At 32.4% G+C, this 25,464-nt stretch overlaps 1 protein-coding gene across 1 annotated transcript in view; it reads left to right on the top strand.

The window, feature by feature from the left end:
- Positions 1-17,334, top strand: part of v (Tryptophan 2,3-dioxygenase vermilion) — a 67,804-nt gene extending 50,470 nt beyond the window's left edge. Inside the window, exons 7-8 of the mRNA XM_072529392.1 lie at positions 11,402-11,495; positions 17,025-17,334. Coding sequence (XP_072385493.1) covers positions 11,402-11,495; positions 17,025-17,223 — 293 coding nt within the window. The 3' untranslated portion in view covers positions 17,224-17,334. The remainder of the gene's footprint in view (positions 1-11,401; positions 11,496-17,024) is intronic.
- Positions 17,335-25,464: the final 8,130 nt, after the last annotated feature.

The raw sequence follows: 25,464 nt of genomic DNA, 5'->3' as shown, positions 1-25,464 counted from the left end.
CTTGTAGCGATTCCAGGGTGTCTGCCATTATAACGGTGTCATCAGCGAATCTTATGTTATTTACTATTCTTCCGTTTACAGAGATTCCATCACCCAGATCCGCTATCGCTTCCTGGAATATGGCTTCACTGTACACGTTAAACAGTAATGGTGACAGAACACAGCCCTGTCTTACTCCTCTCTTTATATCTATATTTTCGGACTTTTGTTCTTCTATCTTTATATTGGCCTTTTGATTCCAATACAGATTGATAATGATTCGTAAGTCTCGTTTGTCTATATCTTTGTTTCTCAGTATTTCTATTAGTTTTTCATGTCGGACCCTGTCGAATGCCTTCTCGAAGTCGATGAAACAGGAATAAATATCTAGGATCGCGATTGAACATTGTCAATTAAGAACATTTTGCATTTGTTTTGTTTCATTTACGGTATTCCATATTTGTATTTTGTTAACACCGATTGTAGTTCATGGGTGTTTTTGTATTAATATCACTATTGTTGCTTACAATTTACGTGCTGATTTTACTAAATTGTACTAATTTTACTATTAATTGTAGTGTATTACTGATTTTCCGTTTGAACTGCATTTATTAATACTTATATATATATATATATATATATATATATATATATATATATATATATATATATATATATATATATATATATATATATATATATATATTGTTATGCTATTTAAATTGTATTATATTGCTTACTTAGGAAAAATCCTGTCTATATTTATTAAATGATCTAATCTCCAATTAATCACAATAAATCAGCATTAATTAATTACAATCTCAGGCTATTTAAATTGTACTATTTACCTTTGATCGTGGATTCAAAATATTTTCCAATTGGCTTCCTAATCGGAATAGGTAATATGACCTGAATAAAATACATAGAATTTCACATGAACTATATGTGAGATGTCCTTTATTTTAATGAAATTTTATATAACAATCAATCCTGTAATATTTGCAATATACTAACTTTAAATATATGAGAAGTTGTTTTCTATCATGGACCCAAATGTTATTTTACATTGATTTTTAATATGTGTTATAACTAAGCTCTTTTTATAATTCCTTTTTTTTAAGTGATCGCAAAATTAACTGTCTCTATTATTTAATTAATTTATTTAATTAATAAATGAAAATCACACTCCGGCTCTAATGAAAATTGACTGACCTTTCCTTCTCTGCCGTTGCAATTCTATGGCCATGCCACAACAAAAAAATCCTTTCTCTGCTTCTGCTCCTATTGTGGTCCAGATGACGTACACCTTTCTCCTATCTGTCACTGTATCTGCAACCCAACAAACTCGTGTTAGTCTATGCAGCCTCCCTTTGAGCCAATCTCCGCGCCTGTTTACAACTCCAAATGTTTCCGGCTTCGTCTGCTATTAAAATTCTTATACCCTTTGGTTTTATATCTCTCTGTACCCCGTTCCTCACACTGGTCAGCTTTTACACAGCAAATAAACACACCCGGTAAATTACGTCTTCGGGACTTCAAACAAACACAAATCACAAAGCTCCTTCCTTCTTGGACGACTAAAACTGACTAACTAACTTTTTTTTCTCTCTCCTCTCTCATAGCCAAAAACCGCCACCTCCTTGCATTCAAAACTTGACCAATAAAAATCATCCACCTCTGTGACGTATATCATTACCAAACAACTCTCTCTATAAAACGTCATTCGGGTAATTCCAGAAAACAACCTTCTTTAATTATTCTAACTAAATCTATCTGCTTTACAAATATTTCTTACTAATAGCTACAAACGATACCTGTTTCTCAATTCAATGTCTTTTGTTAATAAACTTTTACCGATATAATCTCTCGGGGAGAAAAAACCACCGCAAATCCCGGTCTATTGTTTACACTTTCTATATACACTTTTATTCCGGGTAAATCCATTCCACAATAACCGACTTATTTAAATTTCTTATCGATAATATTTGAAAGTCTTGTCTCTGAGGCCTAATGAACAATTCTTCGAACAACTTAAAATACATATTTTGTCTTATACAGGATGTTTGAAAATTTATATGCCCGTGTCTTTATGAAATATCAATAATTTTAATTTTTATTTAAGTAATAAAATTTGTATATCGGTTTTTTATTGCTTATGGACATTCAAAAGTACAACAAATCCCCGCCTTTGTAATCGATAAAATTTATCAATTTATGCAACTAAATTTTCTCGAGGCAAACTAAAACGCACTTCCTGTATGCTAGCTGTACTTATGCTACTTATTATCCTATGCTACTATCTACTTTATACAAATTTAAATCTTCATTTGTGATATTTATATACATCATGGATATTATAAATACCTCTGATCTTTTCAGAATCCATATGGTTCAACTCATAGCTGTTTACTCCTTCTTCGTTTGGTGGGCTCGTCTCTTCTTTTGAGGAATCCCAAGTTTTGCTTTCATTTCTTGTCAAAATCTTTCCATCTTCTTTTGTTGGGCTCGTCTCTTCTTTTGAGGAATCCCAAGTTTTGCTTTCATTTCTTGTCAAAATCTTTCCATCTTCTTTTGTTGGGCTCGTCTCTTCTTTTGAGAAATCCCAAGTTTTGCTTTCATTTCTTGTCAAAATCTTTCCATCTTCTTCTCCTGAGCTCGTCTCATCTTTTGAGGAATCCCAGGTTTTTTTTTCTTTGATCTTTTTCTGACCTTTTCCCCTCTTTCTTCCTTTTCCTTTCTTCGTCACCAGGTTCATTTCCACCGTTTGTTCTTTCTCTGATTCGTCCGTAATTTGTTTCTCTTGTTCCTTATCCTGTTCTTCTTCTTTTTCCTTGGTTATTTTCATCGTATTGGTTTTGAAGTCGATCACTACATGTTTTTCCGTTAATTCGTCAACGCCTACAATCATGTCATGTGACATATTCGGCATTATTACACATTGAAGTGCATACATATTTTTTTTCAATCGTACCATTACTCGTATACCTTCATTTATTGTTGCCAATGTCCGTTTATTTGCGCCCACTAAATTCACCCTAGGTATTTTATAAATTAGACTTGTTAAATTTACTTCTTCGATTAATTTTCTGTTGACCAGTGTTATTTCAGAGCCTGTGTCTATTATAATTTTAATTGGTTTCTCATTTATAAATCCATCCACAAATTTTAAATTAACTCCATTTCTCTTTTCATTGTTTTCTGCCAGTTTAATAAATTCCTTGGGGTGACAAAAAATTCCTGTTTGTTTCTTCGTTTTTAGTGAGCGCCTTCTTGAAAACACGCCTGTTGTTCTTCTGTGTTTTCTCTCCCGTCATCTTCTCTCTCATATTCATTTTCTCCTCTTTGCATATTATTTATTTCTCTTCTGTTCTCTTTTGGTCTATCATTCCCGTATCGGTTACCGCGAGATTCCTGTTCATTCCGTGGGTTATTGTATCTGTTTCCTTGGTATGGGCGGTTATTTCTACTCTGATTTTCCCGATCCCTGTTTTCATTCCATCTCTGGGTTCTGGGTTCATAATTCTCTCTTCCGTTCGGTCTATTTTCATATCCCCGTCTAGGTATGAATTCTCGTCTTGTATAATCTCTTCTAAAATTTTGACCTCTATCTCTATATTCTTGGTTTTCTCTTTGTCTATAATTTTCTTGCGGTCTTCTTTCTCTTCTTTCATGCCTACGTGATTCTCTCATTTGCAAAAATTGACATAAGCTGTCAATGTCCTTGTAATTTTGGAGATTTATGTGGTCTTCCAAGGTATCTTCAAAATGTCGCGATATCAACTCTACCAATTGTTCTGATGAATAATTATATTGCAAATGTTTTGCATTATTATAGAGTTGTAATGCGTACATCTTTTCTGATACGCCCATCCTCTCATGGTATTTTCCATTTTGTAACTCTTTATTTACTTGTAGTTGCTGGATTTTTCCCCAGAAATAATTTAAGAATCTTCTCTCAAAATCTTGCCAATTGTCCAATTCTTCTTCCTTGCTGACAAACCAAAGATTTGCCTCTTCTTTGAGATGGTTTCTGATGGTTTCCTTTGCTGTTGCAAACGGTCCTATGTATTTGACTTTTTCCTTTAGGTTATTTATAAAAGGCACTGGGTGTATTTTCCTTATATCCCCGCCAAATCGTACTTTTACGTCTTCTGTGCTATGTACGATGACTTCCTTTCTTTCTACTCCTCTTATCTCCATCTCTGCAATTTGTTTAAATCTCCTTTTCGTTTCTTTCCGGTCTTCTTGTAGCGCATTTTCAAATTTTATTTCTAATTCCTCCAAATTATCTTTAATTCTCATTTCTTGTTCTTTCATATTATTTTTAATTTCATTAATCTCTTCTATTTGTTGTATCAGTTCTTTCTTTATCCCCTCAACCCATCCTTTAATTTCCTGTTCATAGTTTTCCAGACGCTGCTCTATATTGCTCATTGTTTGTTTTGTTTCCCGTTGGTTTTCTTCCATTGTTTGTTTTGTTTCATCCATTATGTGTTTTGTTTCCAGTTGATTTTTATCCATTTTTTGTGACGATTCTTGTATTTGTTGTGTCTGTATTTGCATCATAGCTAATAATTTTTCTAACATCCCTGTTTCTTTTCTTTCCTCCATTATTGTAGCATTTCCTTCATTATCCGATCCTTCATCAATAATTGTTTCCTCTTCTATCTTATCCTCTTTCCTTTCTTGCGTTTTGCTTTGACTCCTTGTGGTCGACATGTTCGTTAGATTATTTATCCCCGCCAAATATGAAACTTTGAAATTTGTGCAATAATATCCCCGCCAAATATAAAATTCTACTGGTCTGTTGCAACAAACGGGACTTTTCCTGTTCAAATGTAATAACTCTTGAGTACGAGTATCAAATTTCAATATCCCACAAATAAATCAAATGGTAAAATATCAAATGTCAAAATCAATCAAATAATTCAAGTATGGTAAAATTATCAAATGTAAATATCACGAATAAATCAATTATGGTAAATTGTATCTTAAAAAAAATATTCAAATCTTTATGTCCTCAATTTTTACATAATATTTCACTTTATCCCCGGCATATAAACTTTCAAATATCTGCTCGTCTACTCCTATCCTTTCAAATTTGCCAACTAGAAATATTTTTCAAAGCTTTACACGTTGGGGGCCATTTTGTTATGCTATTTAAATTGTATTATATTGCTTACTTAGGAAAAATCCTGTCTATATTTATTAAATGATCTAATCTCCAATTAATCACAATAAATCAGCATTAATTAATTACAATCTCAGGCTATTTAAATTGTACTATTTACCTTTGATCGTGGATTCAAAATATTTTCCAATTGGCTTCCTAATCGGAATAGGTAATATGACCTGAATAAAATACATAGAATTTCACATGAACTATATGTGAGATGTCCTTTATTTTAATGAAATTTTATATAACAATCAATCCTGTAATATTTGCAATATACTAACTTTAAATATATGAGAAGTTGTTTTCTATCATGGACCCAAATGTTATTTTACATTGATTTTTAATATGTGTTATAACTAAGCTCTTTTTATAATTCCTTTTTTTAAGTGATCGCAAAATTAACTGTCTCTATTATTTATTTAATTTATTTAATTAATAAATGAAAATCACACTCCGGCTCTAATGAAAATTGACTGACCTTTTCTTCTCTGCCGTTGCAATTCTATGGCCACGCCACAACAAAAAAATCCTTTCTCTGCTTCTGCTCCTATTGTGGTCCAGATGACGTACACCTTTCTCCTATCTGTCACTGTATCTGCAACCCAACAAACTCGTGTTAGTCTATGCAGCCTCCCTTTGAGCCAATCTCCGCGCCTGTTTACAACTCCAAATGTTTCCGGCTTCGTCTGCTATTAAAATTCTTATACCCTTTGGTTTTATATCTCTCTGTACCCCGTTCCTCACACTGGTCAGCTTTTACACAGCAAATAAACACACCCGGTAAATTACGTCTTCGGGACTTCAAACAAACACAAATCACAAAGCTCCTTCCTTCTTGGACGACTAAAACTGACTAACTAACTTTTTTTTCTCTCTCCTCTCTCATAGCCAAAAACCGCCACCTCCTTGCATTCAAAACTTGACCAATAAAAATCATCCACCTCTGTGACGTATATCATTACCAAACAACTCTCTCTATAAAACGTCATTCGGGTAATTCCAGAAAACAACCTTCTTTAATTATTCTAACTAAATCTATCTGCTTTACAAATATTTCTTACTAATAGCTACAAACGATACCTGTTTCTCAATTCAATGTCTTTTGTTAATAAACTTTTACCGATATAATCTTTCGGGGAGAAAAAACCACCGCAAATCCCGGTCTATTGTTTACACTTTCTATATACACTTTTATTCCGGGTAAATCCATTCCACAATAACCGACTTATTTAAATTTCTTATCGATAATATTTGAAAGTCTTGTCTCTGAGGCCTAATGAACAATTCTTCGAACAACTTAAAATACATATTTTGTCTTATACAGGATGTTTGAAAATTTATATGCCCGTGTCTTTATGAAATATCAATAATTTTAATTTTTATTTAAGTAATAAAATTTGTATATCGGTTTTTTATTGCTTATGGACATTCAAAAGTACAACAATATATATATATATATATATATATATATATATATATATATATATATATATAATATATTTCATTGATTTGTTTTAGATTGCATTTTGTGTGTCTTTATTGACAAGGCGATGAGGCATGAGGTTTTTTTACCAGCTATGACATTTTAGTCTTTTGAGTGATTGTCGCCTGTACACTTTTCTTTTGTAAATTTATTCTTGCCTACAAATAAATATTGGTTTTAACATATTTGTCACGTCGCAATTAATTTGTAGCTCTTTATATTTTTATTTTATTTGAACATAATATGTATATTATTTGTCTTTGGCTTGACCCCAATTAATATATTGAGGTCATCGTATGTGCAAAACGCAACAAATGAAGTTAATTAAATAATTTCGCTGTTCTTCTAGCACACTTTCCATTTTCAAAAAATATGGAAATCGTTTCACTGCGTTCTGCGGTAGAGTAGACCATTTCTAACGAATTAAAAAAAAATCCTATTTAATATCTCTGACGCTAACAATAGCAGTTCAAATGCCTAAATTCTTTACAAATTTCTTCTTCTTTTGTTTTTATGGCTGTGACCCGGAAGAAGTCTGGCTCTAAACCAACTTACTTGTGCCAAATAATTTTGTAAAAAAAATCCAATAATAATTATTAGGAGGTAATATTAGTAAAGAGTACACAAAGTTTTGAGCATTGTCGATTATAAATTAAATTTATTAATTGTGAGTAATTTTATCAAAATGCTGACTGATTCTTCAGTAATTTTATTTAAAATGGAATATATAGTAGTTATTGAATTATAATTCATATAAATAGATTTTGTGTACCTATAGGTCAAAATAATCCTTAAGCGGCATTCAAAAAATATATGATTTAGGTTTCTGTATTAGTCCACATTCACAGTAAGGGTTGTCCGCCAAATTCAGTTTGAAAAGATGTTGATTTGTTAAAAAATGACCGGTCCACATTCTTATAATAGTTGCATTGTGCCCTCTATCTTTTTGAGTTTGCTTTTCATTTTATTCTTAATTATGGGTAACACGTCATGGGAATCTAATTTCATATTCAAAGGAACATTAAGGTCTCTCCCTATTTTGGCCAGTGTGTCAGCTTGTAGATTGCCCGGTATATTGGAATAACACGGTATCCATGAGATGAGTATTTCATACCCGTTTCTATTTGCAGATGAAATAAGATTTTTTGTTTTAAGGCACCAATTTTTACCAGAAGCAGAAATCTTGCTATTGTTAATTTTAGAAATTGCACTAAGAGAATCGGAGAAGATAATAACTTCATTGATCTGTCTATTAATGGACAAATTAACTGCTTGATATATAGCCATGTTTTCTGCTTTGCAAATGCACAGTTTATCAGGCAGTCTGGATGAAAATTTTTAATTGATACTAGAAATATAAATGCCAAAACCTACTTTGTTACAATTTTTTGAGGCATCCGCATAAATGAAAGTAAAATCATTGATATATTTTTCAGTAAATAATGAAAATTTTTCTCTAATCATTATTCATTCTTTGTTATTTCGCAATTTAATGTTTTTACTGGATTTACTAATATATCAAAATCCATCTCATAACATGGGAAATTATTACAAAATATTAAATTTTGTTAAAATATGGAAAAAAGTATCCTAGTGTTGAAACTAAGTAAGGTATTTTATCTTCATTATAAAAATTAGGTTTGATTATAACTTTATTCCATAAGTTAACAAAGGATAAAATCAAAGGATGGTTTTTGATATTAACGATCTTGCTTAAAAATTTAGTAGCTAATATTAAACTCCTGCTTGAAGAATAGAGAACAGCAGGGAGATACTGGATTCCATCAAAATAAGAAAACTACAATATCTGGGTCATTTAACACGTGGTAACAGATATGAATTCCTTAAACTAATAATGCAGGGAAAGATTCAAGGAAAGCGCAGAATAGGTAGAAGAAGAATGTCCTGGCTGAGAAACCTCAGAGAATGGTTTGGATACATCTCAACTGAACTCTTTGGCATATTAGTGTTAAAAGTTAGAATAGCAGTGATGATTGCCAACCTTCGTCGCGGAGATGGCTCGTAAAGAAGATTAAACTCCTATGTTTTAAATAATATTGCGCCGATTCTGCTAGCAGGGCCAAGTGAGGGTTAGATTTCATACAATCTAAAGAAATTTTTAAGCCTTTCAAAAATACTATGTTAAGCTTATTAATACATTTCTGAGATATAGGTCTAAATAAAAACGAACCATATTCTAAGTAAGAACTTATTAAAGTATTAAAGACTATTAAAAGAGTGGTAGGGTCTGCACCCCACCATACTCTGCAATTTGCACGTAAAATATTAATATTTTTCTTTGTTTTAACTAAAATATTATCAACATGTTGGTCCCACTTCAGATGATTTTGAAAAATTATGCCCAAAATTTAAATTGATCTTTTAATGGTATAATCGTGTTAGTAAGTCTAATTTCTGGGTAATAATTTTGCGTTTTGCCTTCGAAAACCATACAGTTTCACATTTGTCTATAGAGAGAGATATGTCATGTTCTAACAACCATTCTTGTACATTGTATAATGCCATATTAACTTTATTAACCATCAATCGTCAGCATACACATTAATATTTATATCTTTAGGAAGAATGGAAAATAGATTAAATATGTATATATTGAATAAAATTGTGCTTAAAGGTGAACCCTGGGGTAAACCTTTGGTTGCTACAGACGGGCCCAAAACGACACCCTTATTGGATCTAGTATATAAAAGCCTGTTCTGCAAAATTTTAAAAATAATATTAATTAAAGGAGAAAGGACATTTAAATTTTGCAATTTATTGTAATGTTTATATATATTCACATTATCATATGCCGATTAAATATCAATGAACACGGCAAGGACTAAATGGGAAGATTAAAAGTCTTTTAAAATGAAGGTATAAAAGAGGGCTAAGTCTCCCAAATGTCTTTCAATGTAGTTTTTGACATATCGGAAAAAATTTGGCACTACCGCTATTAAAATGTAGGGGTTACGTTTAGTTTTTAAGGAGTGTAACACTTTTAATCAATTAATATTTTTTGGATGCCCAGGATGCCTAAATTCTCTAGTGAAATACCTGTCTAATGATGTGCACATGATATTTTCTTTATTCAAAATTAAGGGCTTGTGATCTTCTGGAAAGGAGGGAGGTGATAAATTGCAGATGTCTATTTGGTTAAAAGATTGCCCTTTCTACAAATAAAATCGACCTGTTGACCTGTTATAGACTTTTCACAATTCCAATTTTAAGACTGTTTAAGACTGCTCGACAGTTACGGGTAAGTAACATACTAATTGACCATGTAGAATCTTATGTGTACCTTGGCACCAACTTCTTCTTTATGTGCCGTCTTCTACCGAAGGTTGGCGACCATCAAACGATAGGTTTCTTTGTTTTGTGCCGCATGTATTATGTTCGCGGCTTCTGGTATTTGAAACCATTCTCTCAAATTTCTCAGCCAGGATTTCTTCTTTCTACCCAAACCTCTTCTACCTTCAATCTTGCCTTCCACGATAAGCTGTAGCAGACTGTACTTATCATTACGGAACACATGGCCCAGGTATGACGCTTTCCCCCTTTTAACAGTTGTTAACATTCCATCTCTTTACCCATTCGTCTTAATACCTCTGTGTTGGTCACTCTGTCTTTCCAAGGTATTCTCAGTATGCGTCGATACAGCCACATTTTTAGAGCCACTAACTTCTTTATAGTTGCTGCTGTTAACGTCCACCCTTCAACTCCGTAAAGTAGCGTAGAGAGTACGTAGCATTTCGTGGCGCGCCATCGGAGGTTAACGCTTAGGTGGCGGTTGCTTAAGAGCTTTCTTGGCACCAACGTAAATGCAAAATGGGAACAGGCCACAGAAATTAAGGCGAGAATAGAACGAGCTAGAGCAGCATTTAGCAATATGAAAAAGCTCCTCATAAGCAGGAATTTGTCTCTTCCCCTAAAACTACGTCTAGTTAAATGCTACATCTTTCCGATCTTACTGTATGGTGTGGAGGCCTGGACGCTGACGGAGACGCTCACGATAAAATTAGAAGCATTCGAAATGTGGGTGTACCGACGCATTCTTCGTATATCCTGGACCGAACATGTCACCAACATAGAGGTAATCCAAAGAATCGGAAAGGAGAAAGAAATCGTGAATACAATTAAACAAAGAAAGCTTGAATATCTAGGCCACATATTGAGAAACGATAAGTACAATTGATTGTCCAGGGAAAAATAGACAGTAAGCGAGGGCCAGGCAAGAGAAGACACTCGTGGCTCCAAAATCTGAGGAAGTGATTCGGGCTCACATCGGTCGAACTATTCAGAAGCGCCGCAAACAAGATCAGAATTGCCATGTTAATAGCCAACGTTCGCAACGGACAGGGCACTTAAAGAAGAAGAAGAATTTTAAGACTCGTTTGAGTAGCCAAACCTGTATTTATAATATGAGTAAATTTTCTTGAATATAAAAAACTTTTAAAATTTATTTAATTTATTTAGTTACACCCTTTCTATCTAAAAATTATTACACACTGAACTATACAAATGTAACGGGAAATAAGAGTGCGGTTTAATTTACGCAATTTTTATGCACCTGAAAGTCTCTAGCAGATACTCAAATTTTTATTCCATTTATATAGCAGTTGAAGATTTAAATTAAATATTTTTTATAAAAAAATTCTGGTAAAGATTTATTTTATCTAATATGATTCTTCCTCTCACACACCATTATATCGTTAACAGTAATTTATTAACAATTATACATAAATGTATGTTTTTCGTTTTAGATAATCACATGCTAATGGTTCAGAGAATGATAGGATCATCTCAATTAGGGACTGGCGGATCTTCTGGATATCATTATTTACGATCAACACTGGGGTAAGATAATGTTCCAAACATAAATTAACGATATTAAATCAACAAAAAGGTAAAAAAACAGTATTTTTGGTATTTATAAGCCTGAGTTCAAGAGCGATGGCACTCTCAGAGATACAGAGATATACCAAAAAATAATATTTTATGAATATCTACATTGTATAATTGGTTTTATATAACTCTGTATGTGTTGCTGTTAGCTAGATTGAATAGCTAAACAGCAAAACAGATAGTCCCAAACTCGGAAAATAAAAAATGGTTTGATGGTAAGGCCAGTAACCTGACACAATAAGAAAGAAACATGCTCCTGGAACCGATCACAAAGCCTCGGATTTTAAAACGACCTTAGCAAGACAGAGAATCATGCACAATTATATAGAATTAGCATAAGTATGCTTTAATATAACTAGAACGGTCCAATAAGTACTTAACCTACAGAAGAACAACGAAAATTTTGGAGAAGTGGAAAATTATTTCTCAACATAGTCTCCATTTAGCTCGATATGCTTGACTCAGCCTTCAACTTCTTTAACACGTCTGAAAAATACGTTTTCTCAAGGTCTACAAAGTAGACTGCCAATTTCTGCCCGGCGAGTGCCCTTTTTGAAAACAAAAAGAAGTGGTATGTTGTCAAACAGTTCGTAGCCCAGTTTGACCAATTTCTCCATGCTGAAGGCAAACGCATGAGACGGTGCGTTGTCATGGTAGAAGAACACCTCTTCGCCAAATGGGGTCATTTTTTCTACAATTAGTCCTTGAATCGGCCTAATAACTTAGTAGGGACCTGTGACCGTTTTATCCGTCTCCAGGTAGTTAATCACCCCTTGTGAATCCCAGAAAATGGTGGCCATCACCTTTTCGGTCGATAGGACAGTCTTCTTTTGTTCGGAGCACGTTCGCTGGGTGCCATCCACTACTTCGGCTATTGCATGGTCCAGTGTACCAGTGGATCCATGTTTCGTCAGTGGTTACGAAACTACGTATAAGCTCCTTTAGAATTAGGCAGGATATAACATAAGCGGTCTTTTGAGATGTCTACTGTCTCAGCTATCTCGCCCACCTTCAGTCGGCTGTCTGCCAATACAAGATCCTGGATTTTTGTCACGTTATCCTCCGTGGTAGGGCGAGGCGTGGCTCAAAAAAAACCGACGTGCTAAAGGATTTTTTTTATTTAGAAAAAACATATAATCCACATCAACCACGCAGGGTTATTAGTGGAGTAACATACACAAGAGTTCATTTTATTTACATTAAATAGATGTATGTAAACGTAAATCTTTTAAATAATTTATTACATGGTACAGTATTTATGATTAAAGTGGTTTTGATGTCACCTGACATTACATATTTTCTTCTTGTTTCTTCGTGTCAAATATGCTTCACCGTCAATGGGAGAGAACAGTTTCTGCAGGTTGGAGAAGATTCTTGGTTGATTAAGAATTTATGGGTCAGTGCAGTGTGTCCAATTCTTAGTCGGTTAGTTATTACTTGGTCCCTTCTATTGGATGGATGATTAAAGATGGTCTTCACAAGGGGATAAATCTCATATAGTTTGGTTTCTGAATCTTTCCAGTAGTCTTGCCATACAGTGCTCTTACAGTGATCTTTAGTTAGGTTTTTGAGATCGGAGTATGGGTAATTTCTTGATTTGGTTGTATATTGTGAGTTTATTTGACTTATGTTTGCTAGGTTGTCCACTTTCTCATTTCCAGCTATTTCTACATGAGACGGTACCCAGATAAATGCTACTTCTTTTCGAGTTGATTTAATTATATTTATCTCATTTTTTATGGCCCGAAATATTGGATTTGTAGGGTATATTTGTTTTACACCTAATAGAGCATTTAATGAGTCAGTGATGATGACACATTTATTCTCACTACGCGTTTTGAAAAATTAAGGCTTCCAAAATGGCTGTGAGGATAAGGGATAAGGGAATAAGGGATATCATTAGGTTCATGAGTTTTAGATAATTATGATGTGGTTTGGGTTAAATCTAAGAGGGTAGTTGAATTATTTTGGTTTGAAATGTGAGCACATTCTGATTCTTGATGACCAATGGTTTTACATTTGGATCAACTGAATCCGTCTATGAAGAGAAATATCCGATAAGAAGTATTATCATGAGTTATGGTAAAAGAGTCAGGAATAGACATATTTTACAGGGGTGTAATAAATGATTGCCTTCTAAAGCTCAGAACACGACTGTACTCACTTTCAGACATACCTACTCGAAGAAAAGTCATTTTGGATACAGTATGAATACCAAGTTTTTGTAATTCTTGTTCAATTATTTCGTTCGGGATTGTATGACATGCATTAGATATTAGAAGTCTCTGGGCTGGAGAAATTAATCTTCTTACTTCGACTTGACATCCATTTATTTCGATATATTTATAAGAATGAAGAAGAGCATCAACAGTGTTTTTTGAAGAGAGGTATATGCATATCCTATTGTTAGTAATTCTGGAGGCAAAAAGTACATTAATTGGACCCGCTAGTGATCCAACAGCTACGACGTAATCATGGATTTTTGTGCCTTCAATGCTGGAAATGCATCTATTGCTTGTTGTTTTGTTGGATGTTTAAAATATTTTACGACATCTGAGTAACTGTGTTTAGTGGAGTTGTGTATAGTATTATTGTTGTATGAAGTCATTTTATTAATTTTCTTGATCAGAAGTTCAGCCGGTCCTGTGGCCGGTCCAAAAAACTGGTCAAGACCCAACTGGAATTTTTGTTATCTCTTTATTATTTAAAGGTTATTAAAGGTTACAAAAATAATACAAAAAGAAGTGCTACTCACTTGAGATAATATTGTCAGCACTAACGAATGCACTTAAATTTGTAGTAGAGGTATAAAATATTAAATTATGATTTGTTTTTACCATTTAAAATGACTATATTTCGGGACAGCTGATAACGTGGTATAGTATATTTGAAGAATAAGCTGGAGTAAATTCTCAGAATACTAATCTTCGCACCTCGAAATACATAGGCGTGCACATCTTCTAACTAAAACGTAATCTTAAAAGAAAAGTTTGCGTTAAATTTATTTGGATATTTAGAACAAAGTAATTAATCCAATCCAATATTGGTTTAAAATAAAAAGATACACATAAAAAGAATAAAAATTCTATTATTTGTAAAACATACAGTTAATATAAAATAATAAAATACAATAAATTATACTGAAACGTAAAATACATAGACAAAAACTGTAAGTTTTTATATATTCCTATTAATAAATAATAATATTCTTAATACATACTAATAATATTGGAAATAAGAATGAAAATTATATAAGCAATAAAAAATAAACAATGAAGTTGTCGTCAATTAGTTCAAATGTAAAATAAACTTCTGAGCTACAGTTTAAAGTTAAGTTTCCTCATATTCTGTTTCAGACGAAGTGTTATCCGATCCGGGATGAATTATTATAGGTTCTATACTGCTATCTATTTATATGATCAAGCTCCCACATATTTTTCTCAATATCCATAACGTGATTAATACATTTTTGCCAATGTTCAGTCGTTACTTCAGATATTGATTTATGAAAAAGAATAGTAACATCTGACAATTTAAAAGTTGTATTATTTCGAGCAACTTTACTTTTAACTTCGGCCCATACTAATTCAATCGGATTTAGCTCGCAATGATACGGTGGTAGGCGAAGTATTTCAATTCCTCGTTTTTTGGCTATTTCCTCAATGACATATTTTTTATAATTTTGTTTATTAATTTTAGCAAGCTCTAATAATTCTGCTTTTGTCATTGTATCGTCAAAGATCAAATTCTTAGAAGTTAACCACATTGCAATTTCGTCTTTCCTCCATTGAGTAGTTGGTAAACGTTTAACTAATCTAGAGTGGTAACTTGCATTGTCCATCACAATAACTGAATTTTTAGGTGTGAATTCAATCATCTGTTCGAAATATTCTTCAAACACGTCTCCGTTCATCTTTTCGTGATAATCACAGGTCTTTTTTGATTCAAACAAAAGTAAACCCTCCTTAAGAAATCCATTCAGTCTACCTATATGGGTAACAATTAATCGTCGACCTTTACCTGTTGGTTCCTTGAAACCAGGTGAATATCCTTCCAGAAATGCTTGTCGACATGTTGTTATAATTTTGTCTTTCCAATCTCTCCCTACAGTATGCCCTTCATTAACCCACGTTTCATCTAAATAATAAATGTTCTTATTTTCTGTCCTCATTTTTTTTTATTTTTCTGAGGTAGTCTCGTCTCCAACACACAATTTCTTCGGAATCGATAAGCATCGACTGTCTGCCCACTTTTTCATACTTAAAGTTTAACTCATGCAAAGGTTTCCAAAGTTTGTCTCTACTGATTGTGGATAAATCGGGATCGTCGGTAATGGCTTGTAAAACTTTATCTAAAGTTGGTATTTGTTTGTTAAAAAAAAAATGAGTGGATCATTCTACGAATTGCATTTTTGAAAAATTCATCCACATTCACTTTCGACAATTTTGGTCTTCCTGGTCTCGGTTTGGGTGGCGTTATACCAGCTGATTTTTCCTCTTTTAAAATGTTATATACAGTTGATTTTGAATATCCCATTACTTTAGATGAAATTTCAACTATACTATCAACAGTATTGGAAGGATTGTGTTGCTTAAAATAATTGTAGACATTAAGGATAACACTCTTTTCGTTAAGTGATAAATGATTCAACTTTAATTTTTTAACTGGTGTATAATCACACGTTAATTCCATATTGTATAAACTCACTATTCACTCTTGCAAAAAACAACTGTGTCAGATCTCTTTACTCGCTTATAATCGACTAAACAAAAATTTTCTGATATTAATGAATGACTATTTAAAGACCATTAACCATTTTATTAATCATTGGTTTTCCAAACAAAATCGAAATTTATACAATCGAAATTTATATATTCACATTTATCAGAAACCATCTTTCGCTAATCGACTTTTTCTATCTAAACTATCAAATTAACTAAATACCTATGTATTTTAAGAGTTTCTTTATTTCTTGTTATTTAATGGGTCATTATCATAACGACAAAAATAACCATAAATAACGATACTAAAATAAACAGATTTATATAAATATAATTTGCTTTGATTTAAACCATATGATATGGTTTAAATATCTAACAAACCGAAACAAATAATGTAATACCCTTAAAGTACGTCTATGACCAGCTGAAAAATCCCTAGCCTACACAGTTCTAACAATAGCAGATAACTAAATTTTACGATAGTCCATGTGACGTGGAAAAATTTCTATCTAAATAGTCAAACCCAACGTAAAATAAGCTAAAATATTGACGTTGTACGAAAAGCACACGTACTAAAATATGCTTAACAATTTAGTTTTTTTTTCTGAGAATTTACTCCAGCTTATTCTTCAAATATACTATAGATTTGATCGCTATCAGGACCGAACTTCTCTACTTAGACCTTACATTTCATAAAATTTTAAAATTATATACAACGGTTATGATTGCATGTGAATAATGGCAATATTTTTCATTTCAGTGATCGGTATAAGGTTTTTGTGGATCTTTTTAATCTATCTACATTTCTTATACCACGTTCTTATATACCTAAACTGGACGACACAATGAAGAGTCAATTATGGTATTGGGGTCCGCTTCGAAAACCGACCAATGAAGATACTGCACAACCAGAAAAATTCGAATCAAATGGAAAAAATCTTTTACTAGAGTCAATTTAATTTACTTAGATTTTTCTTAAATTTATAATAGTTTTAAAGTTTGAATTAATATTACAAAATTATACATTTATCAAAAAGGTAATTTCTACGCAAATAAATCATTCAATAAGATTTGTTTTTAATATATGTTTCTATTTTTTGATTCAAATTATCATACTTTGTATAATCTATCTATGACTATGTATTAAAAAAATGATATAATATACAGAAAATTGTAATATTTGTATTTTTTGATATTTGTTAAATTTACCATCTAATCAATAATAAGGAAGTTTAGGTATATCGAAAAACGAAGGTTTTTCGATATAAACCAAAAACCTGATTTTCTGCTCAGGGCAAGGCCCTCAACCACTGACGACTAAATCATTTTATTGACCCTCTTAGCTATACAGGGTGGTCCTTAAGTAATTGTACAAACAGAAACAGTAGATTCTACACTAGATTGCTTTAATAAAATGTTGATATTCAGGAAGGTACAGGGTGTTAAAATGTAAATTTAAAATGTTATTTTTCGCTATAACTTTCATAATTTGGTGTACACTTTGATGTACTGATAGAGGGCGCCACATATGCCACATATGTGGTATACATTTGCACTTAACTTTTTTGCTCCTTATGTTACCTGTATTTGGGATAAAAAATATTAAAGATAGATTATTTTATTAAAAAAAAGGTATACCTGTTAATAACCTCAAAACTCAACAGTTTTCAAGATAATCGCGTTTTACAAATCAGCTCCATAATTCTGATTTAAGGCAATTACTCCAGGCAACGAAGAAAAAATAGACAAAAACATTAATACTTCTGAATTTTGGTATCAAATACCTTTATCTACAGTTAATAGTTAACGAAATATTAAATAAAATAAATATAGCAGCAGTATAATTAATAATAAGATTTGACAAAACAACAGAATAATAGGATTTTACATCAAACATTTTACGTTTTATGTTGAATTAAAGTCATAATCAAAACATTTTGTTGACAAACCAAATTAACAAATAGTTAAACTAAATAACATAACTTTTTGTCAAAGTAAGTGTTCGATCAATATATTCCATAAAGATCGTCTCATATTAAAAAGCATCATAGGTTTTACAGAAACTGATACAGTATTTATTTCTTCATCCATCAACATCCAAAGGCAACTTTTGCAGACTACATGTATTGACATTTCAGTAGAAACAGTACGAAAGAGACTTCGTTCCCAAAATTTATTTAGTAGGAGGCAGTTGAGGGTTCCCAAGTTATCCAGACGGAATAAAATTAATCGGCTGAATTAGTCTGAAACACCAGAACTGGACAAATAAAGATTGGCAAAATGTCCTTTTTTCAGATGAAACCAGAATTGGCCTGAGATCAGATGACCGTGGAATTTGGGTTTTAAGAGGTCTAGGCAGACAAGCTAGACTGCAAACTGCCAGATCCCTTCCAAAATATAAAGGAGGAACTGTAATGTTTTGAGGAGGTATTATGATGGGAGAAAAAACACCTTTGCGTCCCTTACGGCAACGTTTAACGGGTCGCCGGTCTGTCGATTTGGTACTAGAACCCATAGTTAGTCTGTGGCGAGGCGCAGTGGGAAATATTTTCATTTTCATGCACGACAATGCTCCTCCACATACCAGCAGAGTTGCCACAGACTTTTCTGGTGGCTGCCTGCTCACCTGATTTTAATCCCATTAAGCATGTGTAGAACCTCATTAAAAGAAGGATTAGAGCTAGAAGGGATAATCCAGGTAATGCGGATCAGCTCATTCAAGCCGCTCTAGAAGAATGGGCAAACTTACCTCAAGAACAAGTTGACGATTTGATTAGAAGCATTCCCCGTCGGATTGAAGCTTGTATTAGAGCTAGAGGTGGCAACACTGACTATTAAATTGAATAACAAAACTGTATCTTTCTTTAGTCAACCATTGCAATGTTTTCATTTGTTCGTGTTTTTTTGGGTTTTTGTTAATTTCAAGCATTTGTAACATTTTCTGATTGTTTTTTTTTGATAGTAATTAAACTGGTTTAGTATAAAATATATACTACATGTATAATAATGAAAATACAGGTTTCAACTAACACCTAATTCGAATTAAGTACGTACTTACTAATTTAGTCAGAGTCACTGTTATCACTAGTATCACTCGCATCTTCTAAATTTATAGTTTATTTGGTTAATGCTGGTAAATATTTAACATATTCATTTTTCACCCCGATTACATGTTTGATTACATTTTTCCAGTTGGTTGTTGTGATCTTTGTGACTTCTGTGAAAATTGTTAAGTCACATTTCTCCTTCTTATATTTCCTTACCGTTAAGCCCATATTATCTCTATTGGGTTCAATGTACAATTATAAGAAAGAAGTTGTAACGATAAGACTACCAAAGAGAATTGAAGTACTATTGTAAAAATAATACCTCAATCAACCATGGGAGCTTATCGTCTATACCTTGCCTAGCTCAGTATCTCAAGGGTGAGTTCGTCTTATCTTAAACTAGGGATTGAACCTGAGTTCTCAGTTGATAGCAAATAAGACAAATTTTAACCATTTATTTAAATGAATGAAAAAACAATAATTAACCCTGCCAAAGCTTAACAGTTAATAAATTTTACTCATTGCTTCGATGGGCTGCTTGTGTGTTCTAGCTGTTGGGTCCTCCAATTAGAATTTGTGGCTTCTGGAGAGCTGCAGTCACACGTGGCTGTATGTCCTGACCAATTGTTGAAATCCAAATATGCCAATAAAACCAATAAAATTTTGATATGTCCAATAAACCAATAAAATGTCCAGTAAACTGTCCAGTAAACCAATAAAGTTTTGATACGTCCAATAAACTAAAAGATAAGGAACAACTTGCATTAGAAACACATCAAAAAGAAAGGTTTAACTTCCTTGCCATCTTACAAAATAACACTTAAACAAATAGCGTATGGCAAGGATAAAATGAAATATAAATGTTACTACTTAGTTAAATTCTGTTAAAGAGTCCTAATGCATATATCAAAAAAAAAATGTGCTTTCGAAAGAAAGTAAGGTTACATTGGAAATGCGGTCAGAATTATAGAATAAATATCACAATGAAAGTACTTACCCCAAGAGAATTTGTAGACCATAAAAATGAGTCTTATAATAATTTTTGCCTTCTTTTATAAATTTCAAAAAGAGGCAAAAAATAATCCCACTACAAAAAAGTTGTTTTGATCGAAAGTGGGAGACTGAATGAAGTTAGCACAGATGCCATAGGATGTTGCTATAGATATCATGAAACTAGCGTGTCTGTCAATACGGAACAGAATAGTCTGCCGAACAAAAAGAGAGAGGGCGAATATTTATTCTATGGGACAGAAAGAGAGAGAAAATAAAGACAGAGGAAAAAAAAACATAGGGCGCCAACTATTTTTATAAATAAAAAATAGTAAAAATTAAACTGAAGATAAAGTAATTAATATATTAATAAACAAATTAAAATGAAATAATTATTTAAATATAAATTAATAGAGATGTGACGTTTATAACGTTACAAAGTCTAAGCACGGTATGCGCATTACTGCCAGCACAGTTATCAACAACGTATTCCTTCTGGTAGTGTCTACTATGAGCAATCTCCAACAATTGTTTTTAATATGATGTATTTTACTAGAGACGCGTCTTTTTTTTGCAGATAATAATAATACATCGTCGATCCCTCCATTTCTTACACCAAAAGACTCCACTTTTTTTGGAAAAACTTTAAATGTTTTAAAACTATACAATAAAAAAATAGATTGGCAAAACGTTTATTGGAAATACAAACACCAAGTTTTAGTTAAATTTAGATACAAAATTAACTCTTTCTTACTTTTATAATTCTTAACAATATACACAATAATATTAACAACATATTTTTACATATCTTATAATGTAGCCTTCAAATTCGGTAAAATTATATTTTGGGAAATATCACGTCTTAAAAGGTTTTACCAAATGCATTTAATTTAACAACCGTTTTTTCAACGTACTTTAGACAGTATCAATAATATATAAAGTGAGGAAAGAACTAGTTCACGTTAATATCATTAACTTAATCAGATAACTTACACAAATATCGCACACATCGAGAAACGCACAAATCTCTTTAGCTATTTTAACAGGTAACATGACATTTAATGACATTTTTAACCTTTAACTACGGGCGCCCCTCCATTAGTCATAACTACGTGCGCGGTGTATTCTGTACACCACCGACTAAAAACGCAAATAAAAGCCACAACTAGGTATTTTTAGTACATATATTGTATATAATAAATGTAGGCATATATTTAAGAGAATTTCTTAACATAAAAAATAATACATAACGAAAATATAAAGATTAGCAACAAATATAAGAACAAAAACTCAACCACTTCTTTTTCTCTAAAAATAACCTTCTTGAGATTCTTGTATATTGGCTTAACATTAAAAATATTATAAAACTAGTATATAAATCTAAAAACTAGGAGTAAATAATCATTCACAAATGAACATATTTGAGAATATGTGTGCTATTCACTTTCGTTTTCTTCCTCGTTTGCGTCTACTAAATTACAATTTGCACAAATTGTAACAGAGTGCTCTTTACAAACCATTCTATTACATTTGTTGCAAGATATTGTTGTAACTCTATTTTTGCTCCTTCCACAACAATGGCACCTCCCCCGTTTTTTTGCTGGTGGTTCTTCATCGTGGTCGTCTTGTACGTTTTTGTATTTCTTCAAGAATATTTTTAAATCCAGAGGTAAACTCTGTATTTCCGCCCTCTCAGAAAGATGAGGTCTTATCAACGCCAATGATAATTCTTTTAGAAAAACTCTTCTATATTTTTGAGGATTGTCGATGTTGGCAGCATTGTACAGGATCTGGCTGTTAATTCCGGCAATATTCAGGAGTTGAAAAAACAATGCCATTGGCCATCTTCGTGTTCTTCGGGATACCGAATAGGTACTGCACATTTTGTCTACAGTGTCTACGCCTCCTTTATGTGAATTATAGTCTAAAATTATCATTGGTTTTCCTGTTTCGGGATCTACTGTAGAATTACTGTGCATGGTAGATAGGAGAATGACAGCTTTATTTTTTTTTGGTGTGTAGGATACAATGGTAACTTCGTTTTGAAAACCAAAAGTGGATGATCCAATTGGTGTGTTTTTTCTTGGTAAAAACTCTGGAGGTAGTTCCCTTTTATTTCGTTTAAGTGTGCCAACTATCGTTATCTTTTCCTTCAAAAGGTCAATTGCCAACGGATAACTCGTATACCAATTGTCGCATGTTAAATTACGGTTTTTACCTTTCCAAGGTTGAAGCAGGCCATGGGTAATATCCGTTGGTGTGTTAGATTTTTTGTAGGGCCCTTCCGGTTGTTGACCACAATACACCTCAAAATTGGTGACATAAAAGGTCTGCGCGTCACATAACACAAACACTTTTAAGCCATACTTTGCAGGTTTACTTGAAATGTATTGCACAAAGTTGCATCTACCTCTAAAAGGTATCAACATTTCATCGATAGTCATTTCTTCTCCCAAGGAATAGTTGCTGCTACAGTTTTTCATTAACGTATCAAGAGTAAAGCGAATGGCAGCAACTTTGTCAATTGATTTTCGGTCCTTTCGAGTATCTTTGTTGTCAAACCTAAGAGCAGCAAGCAAAAATAAAAATCGATCTGCGCTCATACAGGCTCGAAAGATTTCTGAGCCGGTACCATCTTTTGTCCACAATTCGAGGAAGTGTGTATGATTTTGTTTTTTAATCCCTGCAAGAAATAATAATCCTAATAATGCCATGATTTCCTGTTTAGTCGTATCTTTAGCCCGTCTTGGCCGTTCATAATTTAATCGCATTTTTGCAATCTGCAAATTTGTACATTCAACTATATTTTCTATGATTTCATTTGTAAAAAGTTTTTCAAAAGCACTTAGTTCCGTAGTAACATCTCTCGCACAAACTGTTGGCCCAGGAAATATCTTGACAATATTTTTTGAAGGAGTTTTAGTAAATTTGCTAAGAAGAGATTTCTTATACCATTTAGTTTTTCTGTCTTTTGCTATAAAATAATCATTGTCTTCATCAAGATCTGAACTGTTTTCAATGTTACTGTTTGTGTCCGAGTCAATCGTACATTGATTTTCGTCATTCAGATCAACTTCTGATTCAGTGTCGTGCTCCGTTTTTTCTATTAGCTCGTCGTCTGAAGTATCTGGGTCTCCACCAACATCTTCATCAGATTATTCCTCAAATATAGCTTGAGCCATAGCTCTAAGTTCATCTTCTGAGAGTTTTTGGGGATTTCTTACTGGTACACGATCCCTGCAAAGTAAATATTTTGTAGTACCTCTCGATTTATAAACGTTACGAGAAATATATAGAGGCAACGTTTGTAATTTTTATTATTTATTTCTAAATAATATTTCAAAGAGACATGACCGTATTGCTATGGAAGAAAGAACATGAAAAAACAAGACCACAAAAACAACTAGAAGGTCGTTAAATAGTCCAATAATAGGTACTCACAAATATCCAAATAGATAACGGTATATTAAGTTATGAGAAAATGCTAAAATAAAATATTTGATCAAATGTATTATCATAAAACTAGTTTTATTATAATAAAATGAAAGTTTTATTAAAATTTTAATAACAAATTACAAATTCTTTTATTCAAAACGTTGCAAAATGTCTAGCTTTTGTTACATATAAGTCGCTATACATTAATAATGCTATTTTTTAGTAGATAAACGTAATATAAATCTCACAAAATTTACTTACATAACTAGGTGCTTGGTGTACTACATACACCACTGGTAAACTTCTGAATTTTTCCAACAGTCAGTCTATCTCTGCAGCAATCAATTTTACAACTGTTGAGGTTTATAGCTGACACATCAGAGATAGGTTAGGTAGAGGGACACGTGCGCAACCAGTGCTTATCAGAAATAGCGGCCAATTTAGTGCGACTGGTGTACTGAATACACCGTAGCCCGTAGTTAAAGGTTAATATAAAGTGTATTTATAAACGTATAAACTTTCTTAATTGATATACAAGCAACGTGTTACTAATAGACTAATAGATAATTAAAATTAAAGTAATTTTTTGATACTTAAAAATATCGAAATCAACTTCTAAATTATCGTCAAGAATATATCATACAGATTTTTGAAAACAAAAAACTCAGAAATATAATTACAAGTGATTATAATTCGGAGGAATGTAGTTATCACAAAATAAAGCGCCGTTGCACATTTATACCACTGCATTTCTCATGAAATCCTTGATAGTTTTCCCTCAATCACGTTTGTCGTTCAAAGTATCTGATTTATCAATTATTGTCTCAATTATTATCTTAAATTATCTGGTGGGTGGGTATTACATACTATTATTAATTATTATTATAATAGTATAGATATATATATATATAGATAAATAAAGGGTGCAAAAATACCGTTTGTCACTATTATTTAAATATTTCAAACACATCGGTAATGGAGTTGGGAATGAATTTAGTCACGTACTTTCAAATTTTATACTGCGCTCTGACAAAACAATGCTGATGTAAATAATTGCAGATAAACCAGATGACATACTTCAAAAACGGTACGAAGATCTACAAAAACTCAAAGAATAACAAGGAAAGAATATATTGACGCCGTCTTAGGCGACGTTAATGCTAAATTAGGAAGTTCTAAAATATCGTAGTAGAATAATTACTATTTAAATGGGAATAAGCCACAATTAAAGGTTAAAGTACGTTTATTGACGTTTCAATTTTCTCTTCGGAAATCGTTCTTAAAATACAAACATTAGTAAATTAAACAAATTTTTTTTTGTTACTGGGTGAAAAATTCTTCTAATAATTTAATTTTATCTGACTCATTTATTATATATTGATAACTCAGACATACATTATGCACTTTAAAGTAAACGACTTTAAAATGGTATTGCCAATATGGTTGAGTTGCGTTCCTGGGACGACTTTACTTGTAATATAGTCCATTCGATTACATGAAATCAACTTTAACTTGAGAATATTCGTCTTTAAAAGGGCAAACACATGTCATGATGACAGTCATAACTTGAGAATATTCGTCTTTAAAAGGGCAAACATATGTCATGATGACAGTAAAAGTCTCCTGTTAGTGATTCCATAGTAAATTATGAGGGAAAAACCAGGAAAAAAACCTCATAATACTATCCCAACATGGAAAGTATTTGGTGGTGCATTTAGTTTGCTTTCA

Source organism: Diabrotica undecimpunctata, chromosome 4 (assembly GCF_040954645.1).
Source record: "Diabrotica undecimpunctata isolate CICGRU chromosome 4, icDiaUnde3, whole genome shotgun sequence".
Lineage (NCBI taxonomy): Eukaryota > Metazoa > Arthropoda > Insecta > Coleoptera > Chrysomelidae > Diabrotica > Diabrotica undecimpunctata.
Note: the sequence above shows the minus strand (reverse complement) of the source record. Positions and strands in the feature narration are given on the sequence as shown.